General features: G+C 35.9%; 5 protein-coding genes across 6 annotated transcripts; 4 read left to right on the top strand and 1 right to left on the bottom strand.

Annotated features, from left to right (window-relative positions):
* The first annotated feature begins 2,798 nt into the window (after window positions 1–2,798).
* Window positions 2,799–5,893, top strand: LOC130728711 (proline dehydrogenase 2, mitochondrial-like). Its single transcript, XM_057580259.1, has 4 exons — window positions 2,799–3,549; window positions 4,317–4,962; window positions 5,175–5,415; window positions 5,710–5,893. The coding sequence occupies exons 1-4, from the start codon at window positions 2,977–2,979 to the stop codon at window positions 5,747–5,749; spliced, it is 1,500 nt and encodes a 499-aa protein (XP_057436242.1). The 5' UTR covers window positions 2,799–2,976; the 3' UTR covers window positions 5,750–5,893.
* Window positions 5,894–12,788: 6,895 nt separating this feature from the next.
* LOC130728708 (S-adenosylmethionine decarboxylase proenzyme-like) lies at window positions 12,789–15,483 on the top strand. 2 transcript variants are annotated; one of them, XM_057580256.1, is made up of 4 exons: window positions 12,789–12,924; window positions 13,015–13,091; window positions 13,743–13,895; window positions 13,992–15,483. In XM_057580256.1, exon 4 carries the CDS (start codon window positions 14,163–14,165, stop codon window positions 15,243–15,245), a length of 1,083 nt encoding a protein of 360 aa, XP_057436239.1. In that variant the 5' UTR covers window positions 12,789–12,924; window positions 13,015–13,091; window positions 13,743–13,895; window positions 13,992–14,162; the 3' UTR covers window positions 15,246–15,483. The 2 variants fall into 2 exon arrangements, with proteins under 2 accessions (XP_057436239.1, XP_057436238.1); XM_057580255.1 differs by having other exon boundaries at window positions 13,739–13,895.
* Window positions 15,484–15,613: 130 nt separating this feature from the next.
* LOC130728710 (late embryogenesis abundant protein 1-like) lies at window positions 15,614–17,942 on the top strand. The gene is made up of 3 exons (XM_057580258.1): window positions 15,614–17,224; window positions 17,357–17,425; window positions 17,580–17,942. The coding sequence occupies exons 1-3, from the start codon at window positions 17,171–17,173 to the stop codon at window positions 17,649–17,651; spliced, it is 195 nt and encodes a 64-aa protein (XP_057436241.1). The 5' UTR covers window positions 15,614–17,170; the 3' UTR covers window positions 17,652–17,942.
* A 4,250-nt stretch (window positions 17,943–22,192) lies between these two features.
* LOC130716896 (uncharacterized) lies at window positions 22,193–23,942 on the bottom strand. The gene is made up of 3 exons (XM_057566936.1): window positions 22,565–23,942; window positions 22,473–22,480; window positions 22,193–22,429 (listed from the first exon to the last, which is right to left on the bottom strand). The coding sequence occupies exons 1-3, from the start codon at window positions 23,940–23,942 to the stop codon at window positions 22,193–22,195; spliced, it is 1,623 nt and encodes a 540-aa protein (XP_057422919.1).
* Window positions 23,943–25,790: 1,848 nt separating this feature from the next.
* LOC130728709 (stress-induced protein KIN2-like) lies at window positions 25,791–26,992 on the top strand. The gene is made up of 3 exons (XM_057580257.1): window positions 25,791–25,945; window positions 26,350–26,418; window positions 26,666–26,992. Exons 1-3 carry the CDS (start codon window positions 25,892–25,894, stop codon window positions 26,747–26,749), a joined length of 207 nt encoding a protein of 68 aa, XP_057436240.1. The 5' UTR covers window positions 25,791–25,891; the 3' UTR covers window positions 26,750–26,992.
* Window positions 26,993–27,435: the final 443 nt, after the last annotated feature.

The following is a 27,435-nucleotide window of genomic DNA, read 5'->3' as shown; positions in this document are numbered from 1 at the left end:
AGGTTTACAACACTGTTTTTTTCATTATGTAATACATAATTTGGTCTCTTCATTTCTCATAAATGCATACTGTTGTGATTCTCAGATTTCTATTCTATTTGTTATGTTATGTTACAATGCCTTTAAACTTAGTTCTTTCATGGTGCCTTATGTCATAAGCTTACCTATTCTTAGTTCTTTTGCCATCTCCATTTCATTTGAAGCATACTTCTATTCGTGGCTTAATCACTTGAGGTCCACTAAATGAAAAGAATTCATCAATTGACAAAAACAATTATCACCTTTGTTACCTACCATCTGGATAAGGTTAGATAAATGGGAAAACTTGCAGAAATTTAGGCAGGTTAAAACAGTATTATGTTTTTTTATTCAACATTATTCCTCTTATCTATTTGGTGGAGACACTGGAAGAGAGCTGTACTGATTTTTTAATAGAATAGTTTTAACTTATTTTGTAATGGCTTTCAAGTAATTTGCGAATTCATAGTTTTGTGGTCAATTCATCAATAATTAGGATTTTTATTTTGTTGTTAAACTTTAATTGATTTTATGTTGAGCTTCGATTTAATTTGCAACTGAACTTGATTTTTTTTACCTTACTTTTCAAGATACTAGAGTATTTTTAATCTTCTCTACTGACATTGGTGTGTTATTTTTCGGCACTCTTAAGTATTATATGTGATAAGGATAATGGTGGTGGTTATATATGGTCGGGTGGTGTTAAAATTTTAAAAGAGGAACCTCCAATTTGCACTTTCCTGCTCACTCTTATTTGTTAACTACTTTGTGTCTTACTTGAAATTGTTTATAAGGAATATGGTTATATATAGTGGGGTGGTGTTAAAAATTGAGAATAAGAACAAGCACTTTGCACAAATGTAGTACTTCCCTTCTGAATATGTTTCATGGCCACAAAAGAGTGAAGCTTATTGACAGATTTGGAAACACAAAGATTGAGAAAGCTTTGCTGGATTGTAAGAGAACAAAATAAGAATTATACCTGGGAGCGAATGGTATGAATTCTGGAAAAATGCTGAATTTGGGAGGAGAGTATTGGCTTTTGGTGTAATGCACACGATTTTTATGTGAGGGTCATTAAGGCTCCTTGAGTTAGTGTTTGCCTAATAGAATATTCTTTGGTTTTCCTTTTGTTCTTCTGAATTTCTAATAGTTTTTTAAAGCATAATAAATGAGAATTAAAATGCTATGGAAACTGCTTTAGGGGAAACTCAAACATATTGAAACTGAAATATAAAAAATTAAAATCCTAATTTAATTTTTTATTTGAGTAAGTGAAAAATTTGTGGGATTTTTTTATAGTTTATTTATTAGAAAATTATATAGTCAAAAAATTAATATGTAATTTGAGATAATTTTGTTGATTAATTAAAAGTTAATGAGGAATCATAACAAAGAAAGAATTGAATAGTTACATGTAGTATATGATAATATATAATGCAAAGCTATTCAAAATTTCAAATTAAAAAAATGTAACGGCTGAAATTGGGCACATGTCTTTGAAAGATTACTTAAACCTCACAAAAAATAGTAATTTTTAATTAATTACTTATAAACTTTTTTTGAAAAAAAAAATTGATGAAGGAACTTCTACAATAATGGATACGTAATAAAATGCATTATTATTTCACTTTAAAATGTTGATTATCACTATATTCCAAAAATTAATTTGCATTGATTATTTATAATTCTAAAACTAAATTATAATCTTTTTTTTATTACAAGAGGAAAACAAACTAAATTCTAATGTAATTTAATTAAAATTCTAAACTAATCGGAAATAATTAATTAAATCCTTTAATTTTTATTCATTTACTATATTAAAATTAAATTACACTTAAAAATGTTCTTATTCTTGATTTCTACCGTCAAGGTTTTAATGGAATTTGAAATGAGTACACCCTTAATTGTATTAATACGTTAGGACATCAGTTTCACTCTATCTTTTTTTCACATGCCTTGAGTTTTATTCTCTATTCTCTTATAAAAGGCTGACACTTTCTATTGAGCACGATAAATGTGTGGTTAAATCATTCACTATACTGTGTTAGGAAAAAATAAAAAACAAACATTCATTAAAAAAACTTACAAATTTATGATTTCTTATATCTAAAATAAATTTATTCTTTTAATTCATAAAATATCTTTTAAGAAATAACACATTTAAAAAAAAAACACAAAAAAAAAAGATGTGATGCACGGGTAAAAAATACTAGTATAAAATAAAATAAAAAGTGACACTAATTAATTTGTTAATTTTTTATTATTTAAGTAACCATTTATAATTACTACTATATAACATGTGTTAAATGATGAGAGATAATAGATCTTGAGACCATCTCAAATACGGTTAGATATCCTACTTATGCATGTGTCACCTAGAATCTCTCAATTTTAAACTTAATTATTCACTCAGCAACTCAGGCTCTAGCCTACTACATTTTCTCACCCTTGCTGCTTTCAACTAACTACCATTTCCTCACAAAACACTAAAACTCAAAAAAATAAAAAAATCACAATTTACTAATAAATGGTGACAATGGATAAGACCATATGACCCTATTATCAAGGAAACAAAACAAAACTTTGAGTAAGATAAGACCTATTATCAAGGAAAGAAAAAAAGACTACTAAAAATAAAAAGAAGAAAAGATAGAAAAATTAGGTTTTGCTTGCTCATATCCTTGTCATCACAATGTCATTTCAATCCACTTGTCTTGACCTCCTCAAATTGTAACTCTACCCTCAAGTTTAGCCCTATAAAAATCCCCATACCCACATTGCTAACTTCACATTTTTACATCTCCAAGATCTCACAGTTTCTCAAAGGTGAAGAAGAGAGAGAAGAGGAATCACCACCACCCACCATCAAAACAAAAGAGAGGTAGAAGAAGAAGAAGAAAGAAACCATCATCCTCACCGTCCGTTCGTTCTACGTGGTGTGTGTTTAAACCGTTGATGGCCACTCGTGTGATCCCTCCAAGAATCCTGAGGAATCTCGGTTACAACACCGCCACAAAACCGTTAACCTCTCCACACCCTTCTTCTCTCTCCCCCACTCTCTCTCCTCCGCCTTGTCTCATCGACGCCGCTCCCAAACCACCGTCCTCCGCCGCAACCACCCTCCTCTCCCCCCCCGCCGACCCCGCTGAGCTCAATTTCAACGACGTTCAGAAACTCTTCTCCGCCGTACCCACCTCCAAGCTCCTCCGATCCACCGCCGTGCTTCATGCCACTGCCGTTGAGCCCATGGTGGACCTTGGCACGTGGTTCATGAGATCTAAGCTCATGCAAACCGAGGGTCTTAAGGAGGTTGCGCTCGCCGCCATTCGCGCCTCTTTCTACGGACATTTTTGCGCCGGTGAGGACGCTACCACCGCCGGGAAGAGCATCAGGGAATTGAACGAAGCTGGCCTCCGCGGCATGCTCGTGTACGGCGTTGAAGACGCCAATGACAATGATGGGTGTGACCGCAACCATAAAGGGTTCCTCCACACCGTTGATGTCAGCAGATCGCTTCCTCCTTCTTCGGTAAGCAAATTTTCATTTCAATTTCATCAGTTTTTGTTTGACTCAAATTGTTAATTACATGCTAGTAATGCTATTTGGTACCAAGAAATTGAATTGAGTATGAAAGATGTGAATATATAAGAAGAATAACAATGTCATGGTATGAAATTGTGACATTGTTGTGACCTTGAACTTGATTTGATTTGATAATTGTGCATGTCACTTTCATTCTCTGTTTCAATTTGTACCAAAGAGCATTTGAATTGCATCACCAATTTTGTGAAATTGGGATGCAAATTTTGGTGAGCATGTATAAGGACTATTTGTTGCTGTTGTTGTTGTTTTTGTCTTTTTGGTCTTTTGGCCTTTTTTTGCATGTAACAGAAGGCAAACAATGATTGCGCTGTGGGAGTGATGCAATGATTGGCATTGAGATGAGAAAAACTTACATGGATCTGGTAGTGGATGCGAAAATCACATCATTGATGAGTGCTGCAACACAAGTTTGGAGCTATGACATGGAATAAGGAGTGAAATCTAGTGCTGTTAATGTTACTACTAGGGACAAAGATTGATCATTGATATCAGCTTCAGCAACTAGAAACACCATAATTTCATTGTCAAATGTCAAAAAAATTGTGGTAAAAAGACACTACTGCACTAGTGGACCACCAAAACAATGTGGTTGCTTGTGCTTTTCTCTACCCATTTTTATGTGGAAGAGTGCTTTTGTTGTTATGTTGGGTGTGTTCTAATGGTTTCAAAATTGAATTTTTTTTGTGGTATAGGTGAGCTTTGTCATTGTGAAAATCACTGCAATATGTCCCATGAGTCTGCTAGAAAGACTCAGTGACTTGCTGAGATGGCAGCAGAAAGACCCTTCATTCAATTTGCCATGGAAGCAAGATTCTTTGCCAATTTTTGCCAAGTGCAGCCCTTTGTACCACACCCGGAAGAGACCGGAGCCCCTAACCCGTGAAGAAGAGAGTGATCTTGAGCTTGCCAATCAGAGATTCCTTGAGCTTTGCCAGAAGTGCGTGCAGGCCAATATTCCTTTGTTGGTTGATGCAGAGCACACTGCAGTTCAACCTGCTATTGATTACTTCACATACTCTTCTTCCATTGTGCACAACAAAGGAGAGAACCCCATCGTGTTTGGAACCATTCAAACATACCTGAAAGATGCCAAGGAGAGGCTGCTGCTGGCAACCGAGGCTGCTGAGAAAATGGGTGTCCCAATGGGGTTCAAATTGGTGAGGGGTGCTTATATGTCAAGTGAAAGGAGTTTGGCTTCGTCTTTGGGATATGCATCTCCAATTCATAATACCATCCAGGACACGCACAAGTGCTTTAATGACTGCTCATCTTATCTGCTTGAGAAGATTGCTAATGGCCCTGGTGGGGTTGTTCTTGCAACTCACAATGTCGAATCAGGTAGTTTACATTGCATAGACATAGGTCTAGTTTGGATGCAGGCCAAAGAGCACTTGTTCGAGCTTATCCAATAAGTGCTCTTTAATCTGTATTCAAATGCGGTAATATTGGCTAATTCATTTTCATGATGTGACGATTTATGATAAGAAAACCAATGAATTAAATTGATGGGTCTGTGTGTGACATATATTTGTATATGAAATGCTGTGTAGGGAAATTAGCTGCAGCAAAAGCACATGAGTTGGGGATTGGAAAGGTGAACCACAAGCTTGAATTTGCACAGCTACATGGAATGTCAGAGGCACTTTCCTTTGGTTTGAGCAATGCAGGGTTTCAGGTTAGCAAGTACATGCCATTTGGACCTGTAGAGACAGTTATGCCTTACCTCCTTAGAAGGGCTGAGGAGAATAGAGGGATGTTGGCTGCATCAGGCTTTGACAGGCTACTGATGAGGTAAACTCTACATTAAACCCTTAGCAATGTGGCACATGAAACATTTGGGATTTGGATTTCCAATAGTCAGTGGAATCTCGCATTCACACATTCAAACGTTTAATCATTTAATCGGATGCCTCACACTCCGAACTACTATTCTGAATAACTGAATTACTTATTAAAACTTAAATGTGAGAATCGTTCAACTAAGATCAGTTGTGTGAATGTGGGGTTTCTCTGATTGCAGGGAATCCAAATCCAAACATTTGGTTGATGTTGTTCTGACATTTTTGATGTGTTTTTTGTCTGCAGGAAGGAGTTGGGAAGAAGACTTCAAGCTGCAATCTTTTAAATTGATGAGATGAAATTATTGGGATGTAATAATGTCATGCATGTAGGTTTCAGGGTTCGCCAATTTCTGTACAAATTAGAGAATCCTGTAATTGATTTGAATTGTGCATTCAAGTTAATGAAATGTGCATTTTGTTTGGTATTACTCTACTTGCTAGCCATTGGGGGGGGGGGGGCATACTATTTATATGGTATATGGGTATTAAGTTATTCCACTTGAATTTGACATATAATGATATAAAATTAGAAAAGCGAAAGGTAACATGAAAATAGATACCAGCACATAGTGAAATACTATTTGCATGCGAGATAACCACTACTTCCACTTGAAATAGAAGAGTCCAAAAGTGTCTTTCTCCTATACAATCACTGACAATTGACAAGATTACAATTTTTTCGATTATATTTGTGATTAAGCACCATTATTGGATATAAGCCTTGTTGCCTTGTAATTTGTAAGTGGTGACAATGACATATCTTTTTTTAACACTTGGTGCACAAGGGTCAAATTCCATCACATCTTGTATTTCAATTTTCGGTACATGATAAGCAAATGGAGTTGAACAGACCAAAAGTGCTGCTTTATTTTCTAACATGGAAAGCTATCTTGCACGGGTACGGGGTACGCCGGTTAGATATTTATTTATTTAAATAAATAAATAAATAAATATATATATGTATATATTGAAATAAAATTCTTTTCCTCCAGTAACCAAAAAAAATATTAAAATAAAATGTTTTCTACCACAATATTATTAATTAAGAATATCAAATCTCCTAATGTACTATACTCGTATTTTTTGACTAATACTCATATCAAAGACCAACATGAAAGCCATTACAAAACAGTGGATTCAATGGTGGCATGATGGGAGGAAGAAGAACGTGAGCGGCTCTCTCTCTTCATTCTTCATAGCAGCCGTATATTAGAAAGAGTGAAAGGTAAATTAGGTTTTGATCTTTTGAATAAATTGAGAATAATTTTTTTAATTTTTAAAATTACATAAAAAACTAAAAAACGACATAGTTTTGAACATTTTTCATTTAAAAAATAAAATAAAATTATCCGGCGTACCCTCAATGTACCCAAAACGTATCCACGGAGTACCCAAAACGTACCCACAGCATACCCGGATTTTTTTTGTTTGACGATGTTTTTGGGTACGTACCAGTTACGTACCCACGACGTACCTGTATCGGGTACGTACCCGGTACGGGTACTCTCCCAATTTTGGCGTACCCGTGCAACATAGATGGAAAGTGACTCTGGCCGAAAAGCTTAACAATCATAATACACTCTTGTAATGCTTCGTTAATTTTTAGGACAAAATTCAAAATTAAAATCAAAGTTGCAGATTCCATCACAATCATTGCTGAGTTAAAACAAAAAAAATATCCTATTACGTAGACACTAGACAGAGAATTAGAATAATTAAACAAACAGTGTTCTTTTCCTCTGTAACCAAAAAAACAAACAGTGTTCATGCTAAGAAAAAACAGTACTCCCACTTACATACAATGAAACAAACTTGTATTTTTTTTTTGTTACAAACAAACTTGTATATTTAGATATTATTCTCTCAAATCACATTATTTTTTTATAAGCAAATAAATGCATTATTGGAAGTATAAGGGGTACTCAACCCACAATACATCAAAAAGAGTCTAGAAGGTAAATAAAAAACATGAAGCCAAACATGGAGAATGACCCCAACATAGACCTGCAACATTACATGCATAAATAAAATATCCCACCCCTTTACAGAACGCATGACAGCCCACAATATCCCAAAAAAACTAACACAATCAGCACTTGCTATACAACCAAAGCCAACCAATCAGTGAGTGTTTTGAGTAGTGGGGAACGACAGTTTGAATGGTGGTGCTCATTGATTCCGCTGTCGTGATGTAGACTTGGTGATGGTACCTGCAAGCACACTCAATAGTTCAAGTTAGTATGTGAGTAAAAAGTTGGGAAGATGATTGTAAGTGTGTACCTTGTATGCTTTTTCTTGCCTTTTATCATGAGTTTGAGGTAGGACAAAGATCGATGGGGTCGTTTGATTTGTCTTACACGATCAAGATGACTATAACATCATTGATCAATGGAGTGTTAGAGGTTTGCGTGTTATGGGGGGTCGTTTGATTTGTCTTACACGATCAAGGTGACTATAACGTCGTTGATCAATGGAGTGCTAGAGGTTCGCGTGTCGCGCTTCTTCTTATTAATGAGACAAATAAATTATGTAAGCTTTTTGATACATATAAATTATTTAAGCTAATTAAAATAATTGGTTAAAAATTTATAAACTTTCTAAAATTTACTTTTCAGGTTTCTCAAAATTCAAATTTACTCATTTAACTTTCATAATATATTTCATTTGATATATATTTTTAGTGAAAATTAAAGTCAATTAATGAGATATATAAGAAACTAAGAATGAAAGTTATAGTGAAATGATGACCATATATGTTTTAAGAGAAGTTTTATTCCAAATATACCATCCATCAAGCTATTGAATTTTTTTTGTTGGACCGTTTTTTTTGGTCAATTGGACCTTGATAACTTGAAGTCTTTATTTTCTTCACGCTTGGGCTGACACTGATTCCCTGAAAGTATTTATTTCTAAAATTGACTAGGTTGAATTATTGTTTTAAATTAAATTAAAAAATACTGAATCTTACTTTAAAAATAAACACTATCATAGTGTGTATGGAATTTTGATTTCTGGTGGATAAGGAGAACCATGATAAAATGTTGAAACATGTGATTTGATGTTGTGGTCAGAATGGAACTTGCACCAAAATTGAAGATTAGTGGTCATTAATTAACTATTAAGCGAGGAAGAAGGTGCAAAATTAATGGGATTCTTTGTGGGGATAACAATAGCAATGCAATTTGAACGTGGACAGAGAATAGAATAAAGGATTGGATTTGATTGTGTGAGAAAAGGTCAATGAACCAATTCAATTCATAGCTACATACATTATTGCTTACTTTTAGTCGATTCCTTGGCTGTGGTTGTGCCTATCAAATAGAATATTGTTGACAACAACACAAGCTCTACCTTCCACTTGTCATGTTCTTCCTATTTTGTCTCTTTTTTTCTAGTTTTTTTTTTTTTTATCAAAGTTTTTTTTTAGATTCCGTAAAATTGATAATATTTAAGTTTTGTTTAAAAAAGAGTTCTCTATTTTTTGAATAAGTTTTATTTCAAAGTGAAGCCATATGACACGAGAGAATTGTCTCAACTCTTATGAATCACATGATCAACAACGTGCCATTATATAATTTCTAGTTTGAATTACTGTAAGTCATTTTTTTTTGAATGGAAAGCAATTTTCCGCAGCGGGAATTACTGTAAGTCGAATTAGCTAAAATATAGCAAAAGTCAACCAATTGACTAGTTTTCGGTTATACTATTTTTCATGTTAGTTTGTATTGAATTGAAGTACCATTTGTACTATTTTCCGATGAACCAAAAAAAAGTACCCTTTTTACTTCTTATTCAATATATTTTGGCTTATAAAAAAAAATCCACCATTATCCTTTTTTCAGCCTATAAAAAATCCTTATTTTTTCAATTATGTATGTGTTGCACCAAATATTGGCCATATTCATAATAATTAGAAGTGGGTGAGTTAAAAGATATGTTAGCCAATGCACAAGTGGCTAGCCGTTTGTCAAGTGATGATAATTAGCTGAGCTAAAGAAACTTTGCATATGGAAAAGATTTATGGCCAATACCAATGTTTAAAAAGTCGTACTGGTCATTAAATTGATCGAGACACTGGTTCAAGATTTAAAGGTTCAATTGAGGTTGAACCGGTAATAATTACTATTTACTATACTATGTAATACTAGATATAATACATGTTTGTTGCACGAGTTTATTTACAGTATTTTATTAACATTATATAAAAATTATTATACTATAAAGAAATATTAAAAATAATTTTAATCATAATTTTTTTATAAGCAATTTTTTTGAGACAATTTAGAGTTTACTTTGTGTAAAAAAAAGACATACTCAAATTTAATAATTAACATTGAATTAGTTTTAATAATTTAATAATTCATTTATTTTTTATTTGAAAAATAATTATGTAAGTTTGAAATATTTTATATTAAATAGTAATTTTTTAATATCATCAAATAAGTTATAATAATAGCATAGTTTGTGTGCTTTTATCAACAAAAAAAGTAATTTTAAATTTTAAAATTATAATAAATCGTAACTTTAATAGCTCTTTAAAAAATTCTTAAATAACGTAAAATATTATTTTTTAAATTTAAATTTATTCACTTTTTTTTTGTAAATATTTTCCTCCTTCTCAAGTCATTTTCACTAATATATAATAGATCAAAAAATATATAATTTTTTTCAAATAATACACAAATACCTTATTGCGAAAATTTTAATCTTATAATTATTTTATCTAAATTATTTATTAACTAATTTTAATTGTTGATATTTGTTCATATCTGAAAACATTACCTAGTTTCATTTATGAGTGTCTAATTTGTTTATATAGGCAAATTTGTTTTTTTTTATCATGAATGATAGTGTGTAAGTAATATGAAAAATGAAAAGTCATGAGTTTAATTTTTTTTTTCAAAGAGATAAATAACAATTGTAAATTATTATAGATTATTCATCTTATATAATTCTAACATGAAGAATAACAATGAGAAATCCCAAGCTTCAATTCTGAGCTCAAATCCAAGTGAATAAACTCAACAAGGAGATGAACTTGAAGTATCAAAACTTGAACATCGACTCAATCCCAAAATTTGTCTTTCTGGATTTAATTGGAGATATATGAAATGCCAAAGGAGATCCAGAAAAAAAAAAATACAGAACTCTAAAGTTCAGTGGATAAGGAGACCAAAATAAAGTTTTTTTGCTTTCACACAAAAACAACAACCCCATTGTCAAATCAACCTGCATTTCTCATTTTCATGTAGAGATTCCATCAGGGCCACCCTCAAAGCCCTCACTCATCATCATCATCAATAGATACCTCAACACCTCCCCTATCTTCCAAGTCCATTCTCAACATCATCACCTAAAAACAAACCTTCTTCTACCCTTACCCCACCCTCTAAACCTTCAAACATTTAAACCATCAAATCCAAATTGAGAAGGAAGAGAAAATCCTAAGCTTTGGTTAGAGGTTAGAGCAAAGAATAGATCAAGACGGAGGATAAAGTGCCCACTTTGGTTAGAGGTAGAAGCAAAGAAGAGATCAAGAAGGAATAGGAAGTGCCCAACTTGGTTAGAAGTCGCAAAAGAGGAAAGATTTAGAAGGAAGAGAAAGTTCTAGCTTTGGATATGGGTTGAACTAGAGAATGAGACAAACAAAACCCCCAATCCTCCCCAACTCTTACACAATCATCAAACAAAAATCCAAAAATCCATCGCTAAGGGTGAACATTTTATCTGATAAAAAGCCCACATGTGCACTTTGTGTCGTGGGTTTGAAGTTATAAGGAGATTTGGAGAAGCAAGGTTGAATTAGGGTTTTATAGTATAAGGGTTTTAGAATTGGTCTCGTGGAGGACACATGTAGTGATGAAGAGGAAGATTTGAGGTGTAGATTTCTCTTTGCAGTTTAATCTGAATAACGAACTTTCTTTGAAGTTTAAACCAAAAGATGCTTACTTTGGCTTTAGATTTGACCACATTGGAGGAGGAGCTATGAAGCGGAAGCAAAGTAGATGAAGTGGAGTTGCGAAGTGGAAGCAAAGTAGAGAAAAATACTAACTTTATGTTCATTGTGGAAGTAGAAGACATCGAAGTTGGAATTTTTCTATTTATTGTTGTTGGACAAGCATAGAAGGATGAGAGTTGGGAGATTAGTTGTTGTGAAGTGAGGTTCTTCTGGATAAATTTTCTTGACTTTTCCGCGTTTAATGATGGAGAAAATGATGGAAGAATGAGATGAAGATGATGAATTTTCTCGATTTCTAATTTTAGAATAATTTTCTAAGGCTTAAACCGTTAGATTTTACACTAAATATAGATAGAAGTCCAAAGTCGCAAATAGAAGCAAACGTGAGAGATCAAAACAAGAATTTTCTAGGGGTGGCAATATAGGTTGGCGGGGCAGGCTGAGCCCAACCCGCGCGAAATGCGGGTTGGGTTGGGCTAACCCACTTTTCACGTTTGAGTTGAAAGTCTCAACCTAACCCATGATTTTGGCGAGCTAGCCCACTTTAAGTATACAATGAAAAAAATGTTGCGCAATTAGTTAAACGTAAAAAATGTTGCTTCATTTTCCTTGTGCAATAGACAAAAAGCTAAAATTGGCAATTAGCGACACTATAACACGAAGACATGGTTTCTTCATATTTTTTTGTTCCATGTAAACATTACTATTGGATTTTGATTCATCTCAAGTAGAACTAATTTCACAATTATACTAAGAATAAAAACCACAAATTCATAACCAACTCACAATTTGAAAAAATTCACAACTCATAAATGTCTTTTAAAACAACAAAAGCACAAATCAAAGTCTAACAATCTCAAAATAACATAATCTTAGTTCAGAATTTCTAAGTTCTAACATAGTCTGTATTTTGAAACATAAGATGCTTTCTTAGAAGAAGATGCATATGCTTTTTCATCATCCCACCATCATCGTCTTTCTAATCTTCATCACCATTGGGAGCGACAATATGGATTGGTGGGGCGGGCTGGAACAACCCGCTAAAATGTGAGGCGGGGTTAGCTAACCCTATCTTGATATTTGGAGTTGAAAATCTCAACCCAGCCCGCAAAAAAAGACTGACCAAACAGGCTGGCCCAGCGCATTAAGCCCATTTTACCACTCCTAAATTTTTCAAAGTTCAAGACCTCATTTCATTTGCACAATCACATCACATCAAGCGAGAGACTAAAGTCTAAAAGTGCAATTGCATGGCTTTAACAAATTGATTGTTTTACACGTAAGTAAAGATTCTATGCCAAATTTGTAGCATAAACGTGTGCTGATCGTAAATAGGAAAAAGAGAAGGGCATTATCGTCATTGAACCTTCACCTGAGCCCCTATATAAACCCACCCTCCTCTGTACTCATCCACAACCTAATCAAAACGAGTTTCCGATTCCCATTTTCACTCATAGAATTCGCTGCGATTTCTCTCTGTTCCTCCGTTTCCCAATCGCTGTACGTGCATTGCGATTCTCTGTTTTCTCTTTCAATTTCCATTTTTTTCACAATTTCAATTGCTGATCAGTTTTTTATTTATTGATTCAGATTAATTTTGATTCCAAGCCTGATCGTGATATCTGAGAACCATACATTGGTCTGCGTTTTTGCTATTTTCTATAATTGTGAGTATTCAGATTTTTATTTCAATTTTTTTTTTCAGATTCATGGTTTATATGAATATATATGATTCAATTTTTTATTTCTATTTGGTTTGCTGTGTTTTTTTTATAAATTTTTCTTTATGATTTGTGGATGGATATCATTTCATGATAATGAATCTGATGCTTTGTAAAAATTCCCTTCGGTATGAGAAATTAGACCTAGTTTTTAATCTGATTATTTGCTTGTTCTCTTGTTTTAAATTGTTTAATGTGTTTGTTTGGACCTGGAAGGAGATTTTGAGGCTTTGATTATTGACATTGATTCTAAATTTGTAGTAATTCTCTCAAATTTGATGGCCATTTCAGAATGCTCATGTTTCTTTTAATTTCTTAAACCTGTTTAAAATAGTGGATCATGCTTCTGTTTTCTGGGTACCTTTTTGTTGATGCTGTTGATTTACATACATGTCATACAATCTGGTTTTAAATTAATAGCATATCTCTGGTTCATTGTTGATTGTATCTCCATTAACTTGGTAGTGGTTAAGATGTCATGTATTCGATGAATTTAATTTCGTAATGTGGCCTTTGTGCTAAAATATATATCTGGAAATCATGGCTAATTTGTAATACCCGATTGTTATTGAGTGTTTGCTTTTTTCCTCTAGACAGGAGGTTTTGAATGAGCTAATGGAGTCTGAAGGTGGAGAGAAGAAGTCCAGTAGTAGTAAATCCTTTTTGTATGAAGCTCCTCTCGATTACATAATTGAAGACGTTCGACCACACGGTGGAATCAAGAAGTTCAGATCTGCTGCTTACTCAAACGTAAATCCCTACTTCATTTCCTCTGATGAATGGAGTCATTAACTATTTAGACTGATTGATTTTGTTTTTTAACATAATTTTTTTTTCCTTGTGCAGTGCATCCGCAAACCATCCTGAAATTTCCTTGGCTGCAACATAGTCCCATACTTTTGCATACTGCATACTGCGATATCGTCCTAGTCTCCTCTTCTCCTTTTTCCTGTCCCCTTCTTTGCTTTTCTTGTTCAGTCTCCATACAGCAAGAGTTTTTTTTCCCTTTGAGTCAATATGGCCTTGACAAGCTCAGCTATTGGTTTTGAAGGCTATGAAAAGAGGCTTGAGATATCATTTTATGAGCGTGGTGTGTTTGCTGACCCTGAAGGATTAGGCCTCCGAGAATTGTCTAGAGACCAATTGGATGAGATTCTGAACCCAGCACAGTGCACTATTGTTGGCTCTCTGTCAAATGATTATGTTGATTCTTATGTTCTTTCGGAGTCAAGCCTGTTTGTCTATCCTTACAAAGTTATCATCAAAACTTGCGGAACTACGAAATTGCTTCTGTCCATCCCTGTCATTCTTAAGCTTGCTGATTCCCTTAACATTGCTGTGAAATCTGTGAGGTACACTCGTGGAAGCTTCATTTTCCCTGAGGCACAGCCATTCCCTCACCGTAACTTCTCAGAGGAAGTTGCTGTTCTTAACAACTATTTCGGAAATCTTGGTTCTGGTGGCCAAGCTTATGTGATGGGTGACCCTGACAAGTCACAAATTTGGCACATCTATGCTGCTAGTGCAGAGCCAAAAGGCTCATCAGAAGCCGTCTATGGCCTTGAGATGTGCATGACGGGTTTGGATAAGGAAAGTGCATCTGTGTTTTTCAAAGACAACACATCTTCAGCAGCTTTGATGACAACAAACTCTGGAATCAATAAGATCCTTCCACAATCTGATATATGTGATTTTGAATTTGACCCTTGTGGTTATTCAATGAATGGAATAGAAGGAAGTGCAATATCCACCATCCATGTTACCCCAGAAGATGGTTTCAGCTACGCAAGTTTTGAAGCTGTGGGTTATGACTATGAAGACCTGTCTCTGACCGAACTTGTTGAAAGGGTTTTGGCATGCTTCCATCCAGCTGAGTTTTCTGTTGCTCTGCACATGGACATGCATGGTGAAAAACTTGACAAGTTTCCCCTGGATATTGAAGGATACTACTGTGACAAGAGGGGCACTGAAGAGCTTGGAGCTGGTGGCGCAGTTATGTTCCATAGCTTCGTTCGAGTTGATGGCTGTGCATCTCCAAAGTCTATTCTGAAATGCTGCTGGAGTGAAGATGAGAACGACGAGGAAGTGAAGGGGATATAGTTGTTGTCTTTATGTTTTGTTCTTGTTTATCTTTACTGTCAAGAGTGTTATTTACTTGAATAAATTTGGGGCTATGTTGTGAAAGTTCAGCAATATATTGTTATGTTGCTTGAATGCTTGATCGTGCTGTTTCTTTTAGTCAATTTAGGATTTGTCCCAGACAGCGATGGATGCTAGCTTGCTCTCATATGAGGGCGTTGCACCTAATAAATAAATGCACTCTATATTATAATTTTAATCTTCTAAATTGTTTTGGTTATAATAGCACTTATTTTTAATGCAGCAATTCAACTTTAGCTGCACCTTTCCGATGGAAATTAATGCAATTACATGAGTCAACTTTACATGTAATCGTATGTTGCCACATAGCCATCATGGAACATGATATCAATGATAAACAACATTGACTTGTATGTGGCTTCAGAGCTTCTGAAATGGTCCAAGGAGAGGAGTAAAGTTAGTTGTGGACTTGTGGTTGGAAATTGTTTTCGTTCTTTAAAGACTGTCAACCCTTAGGACAGGGATGCATGAACCATGTGCTCGGTTTATGCTATACGCCTATACTATAAAACTCTAATACGTCAAGGCACTTGAAGGGTTTTTAGTTTTTATGGACATCTCTACAATTGGAGCATGTTTGATTTTAATTTCAAAAACTTTCTTGTGATAGTGTATAAGTATGAAATTTTTTGAAAACTTTTATTTTAAAATACAATCATGAAATAATAAGAAAAAAATGAAGGACCATTAAGTAACATTATACCAACTAAAAAATAGAAGAGGTTGACATTGCTAAGTGCAAACCACTAGCAACTTACTCAGTAACCTTTTATACTCATATTTTTTTCACTTTCTTACTTTCTTTCCATAGGCATAAGTAGAACTGGCACACCCCTTATGGATACAACCTTTGGTCATGACCTAGGACAAAGTATGCCGAAGAATCTTCCCCATTTCTTACTTCTAAACGTTATGAACAAATCTTGAGCTCCTATCTTGAACAATTAGGAAGCAGATTTGGTCCTAATTCATCCCGAGACCCTCTTTGTTCCCAAGGTTCATGGTTTTCTCTTTCGATTCGCTTCAAGGTAACCATTGGTACTCTTTTTCTCTTGGTTATCCTATAGGAAAAGCTTACTCTTTTCTTCCGAGTTTCCTCTAGGCAACTTTTGGTCATGATGGTCATCAATCATTTAATTTTTCTTGATAACTTATTTTCATCCAATATCACGCTTCATATATTGTTTCACATTATCACTCACATATAACTTAACATTCATTTTTTTTTTATTCAGGCCGGCCGGTACAGGGACGAATGTACGTTAGAGGAAAGGGGAAATTGCTGCCACTTGATTTTCAATGTTTAATAGTGATACATTACATTATTGTAATGTTCAATATTTAGTTGTATAGATTGACCCCATGACTGTGTTTTCATTATGAATGCATTTACAATGGTATTCTATGACCATAAAATTAATGGATCTAATGACTACTATATACTAATGGACGCGCATCATCAAGATTCAGAGGCAATTTTATAAAATTAGTGAGTAAAGAAAATAACTTGTCGATATGTCATAATTCTGAAAAATAGCACATCAACTTTTTTGGGAGACCTAGTATTGTCCAAGACCTTAGATATAGGAATTATGAACAACACATGGTGGTCAACAAGTATTGAATCATCCCCTATTCCTTTGTTAGAGTTAATGGTATGATATCTATCTTGAAACTATACACTACACACATGGAAGAAGGAGTTGCTCTGAAATTTTCAATTTTGATAGCCAAGGATTGTGGATCAATGTAATGTTTTGAGAAGCTATATATATCTCAACCGAGTAGCAAACTAATAAGCATCTCAAACATATATCTTAACAACTGTTGATATCTTTATTATTCGTCACAATTTTGAATATAAGATGGAATCTGAGAAGATGAGCTACAATGCTGGAGTGACCAAGGGCCAAACTCAGGTTTCATTTTCTCTTCTCACTTATTTGTGTGAGTCCAATTTTGATAATCCTTACATATATGTTTGAGGTACAAGAACACATTTTTATACTGCTTAAAAAATAATTGTTTATGATTTTGTGTGTTCCATACAGGAAAAGGCAAGCCAGATGATGGACAAGGCTTCAGAGAATGCTCAGTCTGCTAAAAACTCCATGCAAGAGGTTCTATAGTTTTGTTCTGTTTTTTTAATTAATTGGATATGTAAATTTGTAACATGCTTGGTTCTAAGGCATGAACTAGTATCTTTGTTACACATGAATTTCTTACATAAAATTGACCCCAAACTTTTAGTGATGATTATTTTATTTTGTGTAGACTGGTCAGCAAATCAAGGCCAAGGCACAAGGAGCAGCTGATGCTGTGAAAGATGCAATGAACAAAAATTAAGGCTTAATATTGGATCATGCATTTTGCTGGATTTGGCGTGCCTTGTTGATTCAAATTTAGATATTTATGTGTCTTATAAGTTATTCTTAGGTTATATTCATAAGTTGATGTCATTTCATAGCAAATGTAATCATTTTACTCATAAATCTAGTGAAATCAAATTCTTCAGGAATAGGAGGTATCAAAATTCAATTTTGATAGGTGACAATATTGTTACAACGAAGAGCAAAGTTAAATAAAAATGAATCATGTAATATGTAATCAAACCATATTCAATATAATTAAAAGATGATCGGTTCAAGTGATAGACATCGATTTGATATCTCAAACAGTTTTTTGTGGAAGACACATGTGTTATTAAAAACAACCTAAAAAAGTAGTGATTTTGATATCCATTTCCATGTCTTCGAGGGGCGGGTGGGTCAATGTATTCTAAAATTCTGAAGAAATATATAGTATATGATTTTAACCATAAATATCCTTTATTAACGTAATCATTTTGACTTCAAGACTTCAAGTTAATTTATTTTGATTTCAATAGTATCAACTATGACTTATTGACTTTAGTGTTATAATCAGGGAGAAAAATTGGGTAAGATGTCTAAAAGTTTAGCAAAATAAATAAAATCAACAATGGTGAATTGAAAAATTTAGCGTACAAGTTTAAGAAGGGCAAATACAACAGTTCAATACTAATATTAAACAAAATATTCTCTTGAGGACTGAGGAGCGACCCCCCATTTTCAATGCATGTGGTTTTGTCCCTATGTCGTGGCTTCAATGGCACTAAGAGGAGTCAAGCAGGCAACATTGAGACCATGAGAAATAGGACAACTTCAGGTTATACCTTGACCAACAACAATAAAAAGCATACGGGAAAGAAGAGGATGGTGGTGAGAGTGGCAGAGATGGTCACCACTGAGGAGAAAGCAGTAGAGGCACAACCTCATCAACAAATACAACAAGGGGTTGAGGTAACTAGTGGTGCTAGTGGCTACATAAAAAGAAACTAGACTAGAAATGGAGAAAAACCCACTTAGTAGGGGAGTAAAACTACCTAAGCTAGAAGACAATTAATCCATTATGGGAGAAACGCCTGCCTAAACGGATGAGAAGTCTCTATAGAGGAAGGGGAGCCCCCAATGGGGATCGATCGACGACACCTTGGACGAGTGTTTGCTCTCTCTTCTATGGGTGTGCACAATAGACAATGAGGATATTAAACAAGAATTAATTTATAAGAGGCCAAGAGGCTTGAACTAAGATATTAGGTATTTGGACAAGTTAAATAAGAAGGATGTTGAAACATGTAAAGAGAAACATAATGACAACTCCTTTTAGCTCAGTTTGTTACCTCATGAGAAGATAAGATGGGGTCAAGATGAAATAAGAGGAGGTGAAGTACCATGTAATTGCTATTACAGTCTCCTTAATATTATATTTACACAACCAAATTCCTTTGAAATTTTTTTTTTTTGAAAATGAAGGATATATTAATAATAAGAAAGCCCGAGCTAGAGAAGCAAACCAGGCAAAGTACATTTACATGAAGCTGAGAAACAAAAACCCACCACCAACCCGCAAAATGACAAAAGCGTAGTCCCAAGAAAGAGCCTCATTAAAACCTTACTAGGAAAAACTCATTGAGATAGAAACCTAGCAAGGAAAAAGAGTACCACAATCTTGGGACAGCCATTTTGCATCAAGATACAATAAGAATCAGCCCCTCCAACCATGAAAAAATTCTAGGAGTTCCAGATTGTTTATCATCGCTTAACAGCAGTGACAACAACTACAGAACGTCACATGCATGGTCCAAAAACTGTAATTTTCGAAATCAGCAGCAGCAACAGCAACAACAACAACAGCACCAGCAACAGCAACAGCAACAGCAACAGCAGCAGCAGCAGCAGCAACAGCAACAACAACAGCGATAACAACAGCAACAGCAAAAGCAACATGAACAGCACCAGCAAATTTCAACAACAACAACAGAACAGCAACAGCAGCCAGCAACCACAACAAAAACAGCAGCAGCGATATTAACACCAATAGCAACAACAACTTCAAAACTTCCAATTTTAATGCATCCGTCAATCCTCCTATAGCCTGCAAACAAAAAAAGCAAGACCAAAATACCAGCACCAGCGTTACTAAACACCTGTTGACCCCTGAAAAAGCCACACCGGTTCCACGCACAAGCATCCTAGCTTTGCCAATTCATCTGCCTCTGTGTTCCCTTCTCTCAAGATATGGTTGACCCCATTACAAGACACAACCGGCATCAAGTAATCAATCAAATTCAACTCATTTGTGAGCTTCCAAGGCCGCATTTTCTCTCCTTTCACCCAACCAACAGCAAGAGTAGAATCACTCTCAATTTCCACTGAAAATACCTGAAATTGGTGGCAAAACAAAAGAGCATACAAAATGGCTAAAACCTCAGCCTCATCAGCTCGCTGAACGTCAACTCTCCTGCAAAATTTTCCTACCACCGTCCTAACACTATTCCTCAACACACCACCAATACCAGCACAGCCAGACTGAAAAGAGCCATCCACATTAAATTTTAAAAGCATACCTTGTGGTGGTTTCCAGGGCACTACAGGTCGAACTCGAACGCTACCCTCAACATCAATTTTTGTAAAGCCTCTAGCAAATTGATCCGCCCCATACGGGCACTCCTTCCACCACGCCTTTATCCAGGAAAATATCAAAAACATATGAGCCTCCAAAGCATCTTCTTGATCAAAAGGTTTGTCATTAAAGAGCACATTATTACGGGCCATCCATATCACCCAACAAATTGCGTACGGAATCAATTCCCATAACACTTTTGAAGTGCTTCTTCGTAGTGATGACCATTCTGCCAAACATGCATGAATTGAACCCGGCAATGACCAACACACGCCCTCCCTATGCAACACTGCTGCCCACACATGCCAAACCCTTGGGCAATGCAAAAAAAGATGCGCTACCGACTCGGTGACTAATAAACAGAAGACACAAGTCATTCCATCCTCCAAAGCCACCCCACGATTCACCAAATTCTCCTTTGTGGCAATCCTGTTCTTCTGAACCTGCCATAAAAACAAAGCAATTTTTGAAGGTAAAATAGGCCTTAGAAATTTTGGAACGGACCACCCATCCTCTGTGAACCACCGCGCCTCAACAACAGCACATAAAGATTTAACACTAAATAATCCCATGTTGTCGTGCTTCCATACCATACAGTCAACAGTTGCATTCTCCCCCTGCTTAGGAACCAAACTCTGAAGGTGGCACATAAGTACATCATAGTGTTGGCGCTCCCATCCCAAGAAATCACGCTGAAAAGTTATGTTCCAGAACCATTGACGGCCTACAGCTGTACCACATTCCATAATAGTTGCCCGTTTATGCGTTGCCAATGCAAATACCCGAGGGAAAACGAGCCTGAGAGGACCAGAACCTGTCCAATGATCAAGCCAAAATAATACACCTGCCCCTCTACCAACCTGACAAGCTAAACCGTCCTTGAACACGCTCCCAACCAGCCCACTATCTCGCCATACAGTGCACACATCCATTAGCGGGATTGACAATTTTTTAAGCTCCAGAGTGTCCAAATTTAATGAAATCAATTCCATGGGCAGCCCATATTTTTTACATATCACCATGCGCCATAAAGCATCTTTCTCCCTACCAAAGCGCCAAACCCATTTCAAAAGCAAGAGTTTATTTTTCCATTCGAGAAAACCGACTCCTAAACCACCATACCGTGTCCCCTTGCACAAATCCTCCCAAGCAACCCACATAACTTTGTTTTCACCTGCAGCTCCCCCCCACAAAAAGCGCCTCATGATCCTTTCAATTCTCAATATGATCCCTTTCGGAGCTCTATATATAGCCATATAATAAAGTGGAATAGCATTCAAAACTGATTTCAGAAGCACCAGACGCCCACTCAGGGATAAAAAGCGGGAACTCCATAAACTCAACTTTTCTGTTAACCTCTCCAGAACCGGATTCCAAAACGACAACCTCCTTGGATTACCTCCAAGAGGAGCCCCAAGATACATAAAAGGTAGGGAGCCTACCTTGAAATTCCACCAACTTGCTGCCTCTTGTACCGTAGATGAAAGCGCATTTACCCCATAGACCGCTGACTTGCTAAAGTTAACTTTAAGGCCTGAACAAAACAAGAAGACTTCTACCGCCAAGGCCAATTTTTGATACTGTTGCTGGTCGCAATCTGTAAAAAATAGAGAGTCATCTGCAAATTGTAAATGATTAATTCGTAGTCCCGACGCCACTTCCACCCCACAAGGGATATCACCTTCTAGCAACTGATTCAGCATACATGACATCCCATTCGCCACAATATTAAAAAGGAGAGGGGATAAAGGATCTCCCTGGCGCAAACCTTTTTGGATTGTAAAAAATTCAGAAGGAGATCCATTAACCAAGACCGCCAAAGAAGCTGTTGAAACACAACTTTGCATCCATCGAATCCATCTTCCCCCAAAACCCATCTCATGAAGAAGCTCCAGCAAGAAACCTCATTCAACACTATCATAGGCCTTCGCAAAATCAATTTTGAATAGCAAACCTCCTTCTGGCCTTGAGCTCATGGAATGAACAATTTCACTAGCAATCAAAGAACAATCTGCAATCTGACGGCCTGCGGTGAAAGCAAACTGATTCTGACTCAGCAAACCAGGAAGAACCAGACTCAGGCGAACAGACAACACCTTAGCCAACAATTTATACACGCTTAATTTCTTCTTGCTGACCACCTTTGGGTATTAATGCAATAAAGGTAGAATTCAATCCCTTTACGATGCGACCTGAATGATAAAAATCATTGAAAAAATTAAGCAAATCATCCTTCACTAAATTCCAAAATTTTAAAAAAAAATCCATACTGAAACCATCCGGTCCTGGTGCTCGATTCCCATCAAAGTTTTTCACTACTTCCCAAATTTCATCAATAGTAAAAGCTGCTTCCAATAATTGATTTTCCGCTGTGGTCACTTTTCTGAGGTTCACGTTCTGAAGCCAAGGCCTAGGCACTTCTGATGTACGGAAAAAATTCTGAAAGTGATCCTGCATAGCCTGCTTAATCTCTAATGGCGTCGTTAGGAGCCTACCTTCATATTTAAGCTGAGTGATATTTTTCTTCACTGTGCGTACCTTGCAAACACGATGAAAATATTTTGTGTTCCTATCCCCCTCCTTCAACCAGCGCACCCTTGACTTCTGACGCCAAATTCTCTCCTCCTCCCTATACGCCCTCCATAAAGCCTCAAGGATATCCCTCCTTTCCTTCGTCAATGCCTCCGTTCCCCCCTGGTTTTCTAGCGCTTCCATCACCCCCTGCAATCTATGTTCTAATGAAACAATTTTCTCAACTCCCCAGGCCCCTCTCCCCTTGCGCCACTCTCGTATTTTCCCCCTCAACCCTTTTAGTTTTTGCTGTAAAACATACCCTGACCACCCTTGATAAACTGCAGAGTGCCACCAAGCCTCAACCAACTCATTAAAACCAGCTTCATCCGCCCAATGATTGAAATAATAAAAAGGTTTAGGACCGGCATCAAGCAGGCCAAACAACAAGCCCACTGCCCTATGATCAGAAACATTCCAGTCAAAAACATTTTGAGAAATATTAGAGAAAGATAAGAGAACCTCATCAGATACCAGCCAGCGATCCAAACGACTCCACAAACCATCGTTTCGACTTGAATACCAAGTGTACTCTCCATTAGCTAGAGGCAAATCAGCTAAATTAGTAACCTGGACAAACTGCTGGAACGCCTCATCACCGGCATCCAACACTCCGCCTGAAGAACGTTCCGACCCCAACAAAACTGCATTAAAATCACCACCAAGAAACACCAATCCATCATGATTCAGAATATGTGTTTTCAGAGCCTCAAAACATAGCCTGCGCTCCGCTAGAGAATGAGGACCATAAACATTCCCAACTAAAACGGGCTGCTCAATATTTGATATCATCACTGTCAAGAAAATAAACCATACATCTGACACTACTGACAAAACACGGATGGAGCTCTCCCGCCACAAGCACATAAGACCACCCGCTGACCCAACAGAATGGACCTCAGCATGACTCATACGCAAGGCTTGCGTCCAAGTCTCCACAATATGCTGACGCTGATCATTTAATTTTGTTTCCTGAAGCAACAGAAGTTCTGGTTTCACATGCAAAACTGCTTTTTTCACAGCCTCCCTTTTCGTTGATTCTCCTAAGCCCCGAACATTCCAAGTAATCCAAGGCCCTGACATACTAATTGAGATGGGGATGGTTTTCACGAATCTGAGCTTCTAATCCTCTCAGCATCAAAGCTTCTGACCCTCTTGGTTTGAGTCCCAATTCTTTCCCTAGCAGCCAAGCTCTTTGCGCGCGAGTCGACACACCATCTTCACCTGCTACAGGCTCTAAAAACTCCTCAGGCAAGGGATGGGGTTTATTTTTGCTTCCCCTTGGACGCCCCCGCTGAGAACTTCTCTGTGAGGAATTTGTATTCGGGGAAATCACAGCTACTGCCGACTCTGGTTCGCCGGAATCCACGTACGTAAAGGGAGGATCGTTTGTTGAAGCTGTATGATTTGGAACGTTCTCACTCAGAATTGGAAATTGCTGCCTGACAATTTGGTTTGGAGTTGTATGTACGAATACATCAATTTCTTTCTTTTCCTGAGACGCTAAAGTGGGTGAAAATAATTGATTCTGCTTTAATCCGTGAGGCAAACATGGTTTTAGCCCTTTAGCTTGAACTTGAACTTGAAACGGGGCCCACTTTTAGCCCTTTGAAATTTAAAAATAAGACACAAGGTTAATTATGATTGTAAATAGCGAAATAAAGATGTGCAAGAAACAATCCCCACACCTACAAAATTTGACATATGACAATTAGATTTTTTTTTGAAGGAGGGGCGTATTTGCGACGGAAACAAATCCGTCATGAAACCCGCGATGAAATCAAATCTGTCACTGGATCTTGCGACGGACGTATATTCCATACAAGGTCCTTGTCAGCACGCTTGTGATGGAATAATAACCGTCACAAAATCCTTGTTAGCGTATTTGTCATGGATGTGTATCCGTCACTAAAAGCAAGTTCGAACTATTTGAATACTTGTGTCCAAAATTCCACGAATTGATTTCCCATTTCCATAAAGGATAAAATTTAGAACTTTAAGTTCGAGATTATCCCATTCCTTGAACAGATCTTGGGGAAAAAATTTTACTAAATTGATACTGTCCGCTATATCATATAGAATTACAGATCGAACTAAAACAAAATATTTTTTCTTGGTAGTTGTAATCCATTGAATATATCTCCAGTTTGTCTTTTTTTTTTTTTTTACCATTTCAGGTGGTATCAAGATGGTACTGTGTTGAGATATCTTATCTATCTCTCCCGGAAAATGGATATCTCCAGAGAAAAGATTTTTAATTCAATTTTGTTTTTGTTTTTTTCTACTCGAACTAATCCGCCTACTTGACTTTTTTATTTAAAGTGATTGGTGTATTTACTCCAATGATACTATTGTTTCGGACCACTCTGCGATGGAATAAATCCATCACTCTTTTTGCGACATAGGTATTTTAATGTAATGTGATGTGATCGGAATAAAAAGATAGAAAGAAAAAAAGAATGTCTCAAGGTGTATGCACTGTTTGGTGATACAGATATCATTACCACATTTTAAATCAATTTTTTTCACCTAAAATATTTTGGATGAGATGAAACTCTCTTCATTTCAACATCAAGACACATCACCAGCTTCATTGAAGACTGGAGGGGAATTATTGCATTTGAATCATGTAATATGAATCATTAAATCAACAAATAGGGAGTACATAAAATGTCTATAATTTTTTTTCCTATTATAGTATATATGGATTTTTTTTCACAAGAAGGATTTTATCCATACATCAAACAAAACCACCAACCTGAAAATAGTAATGCTTTCTCCTCCGCAGTTCTCCTGGTCAACCGGTTAAGATGCCTCTCCTGAAAAGTAGCATAATCCAAGAACCACTAAAAGTAAATGTTAGGATTCCACATGTCCCCCTGAACATGTGGTAGCTAAAAGCTTGAGCAAAGCAATTCTTGGTGAAACTTGCATATAAATATCAACATAGCGAAGGCAAATTAATCTTCATCTCAAACTTGAACTATTACTCTTGATATTATACACATTCATTTCCTTACAATTTCAAAAAGATGGACTCCCAGAAGATGAGCTATAATGCTGGACAGGCCAAGGGCCAAGCTGAGGTTTTCCCATTACTCTTCTTCTATCATACTTAGTCTTTTGGGTTTGCTTAATCTTATATGATAGCCCATATATGTTCTTCATGAGTTGCATATATGCAACCTACTTAACAATTACATGAAATTAGACTATATTTGAATATCTGTTCTTTGTAGTACAAATGAATGTTATCAGCACTTGAAGATAAAAAGTGAACGACATTCTACCTAGGCTGTGTTTGTGTTATAGTGGAATTTCATTGGAAGAAATGAATGTCCAACATTCTTTCCACGTTTTTGTTCTTGGAAAGCCAAATTAATTGTTGCCCAAACATAGACTTAAGGATTAAGATGAAAATTTATTCATGTTGTATTTAACTGCTATCCATTCCAAGCACACATTTACACTTTTTTTTTGTGTGTTACAGGAAAAGACTAGCAACTTGATGGATATGGCTAGCAATGCTGCTCAGTCTGCCAAAGAAACTGTGCAAGGGGTAAGGTTTTTTAATTTATCTTGAATGCTTTGTTTATTATCGTGGGAATTTTGTCAAATGCATGCGAATTTCATGCATGTTTGATTATGGACTAGTAGCATGTTTTGAAATTCATCTACAATTGATTCTAAAGACAAAATCAATTATGGGAAAAAATATTTCTGAGTCCCAAAATTGGTTTTGAGAAAAAATAAGCTTATCCAAACATGTTATAGGTCTAAGTTTCCTTGATTTTTTTTGTATGTAGGCTGGTCAACAGATCAAGGCATCAGCACAGGGAGCTGCTGATGCTGTGAAGAATGCAACAGGCATGAATAACAACAGCAAGTGAATTAATTAAAGATGGAGGGATCCTGATCATCCAGTTTCACTCAGTTTTTGTTTTCTATTTTTGTTTCTTCTTTTTTGGGAGAGCATTATGTATAAAAAGGTGCTCTAATTTGGGTTTGTTTTTGTTTGGTGCTCCTTTATAAGGAGTCTTGTGAATAAGTCTTAATTGTTTCAGAGAGAACTCTATGATGTAGTTCTCGCTTTGTTCATTAATAAATATATTATATTTTAGAATAATTTAAAACTTTTTTAGATTTTACTGAAGGATAAAACTTTTTAAACAGAACTTAATCAAAGATGTCCTGAATTATTTCAATCCTTAATCATGCAGCAGGAAGGTCTTTAAACCATTCTTAACCAGCAATTGTCTATAGTACTCATAGTTGAACAAACTAAGATGACAAACCGCCAAACAAACAAACAACAATAACAAAAGTCTTATCCCACTAAGTGAGGTCGGCTATATGGATCACACGTACTATGCCATTGAGCTCGGTCAAAAAATAGATTTGGATATTATTGGTAATGAAGTCATTTTTTTACAATACCTTTTGATGTTTTTGTTTTGCCACATTCTTAAACAGTTAATAACCAATCCAACTGCAATCATGTACTTTTATTTAGGTAATGGGATGGTTATAATTGTTAAGAAAAATTCTCTGTTTAGAAATTCGCATGTCTAGTTTA

Source organism: Lotus japonicus, chromosome 1 (genome assembly GCF_012489685.1).
Source record: "Lotus japonicus ecotype B-129 chromosome 1, LjGifu_v1.2".
NCBI lineage: Eukaryota > Viridiplantae > Streptophyta > Magnoliopsida > Fabales > Fabaceae > Lotus > Lotus japonicus.
Note: the sequence above shows the minus strand (reverse complement) of the source record. Positions and strands in the feature narration are given on the sequence as shown.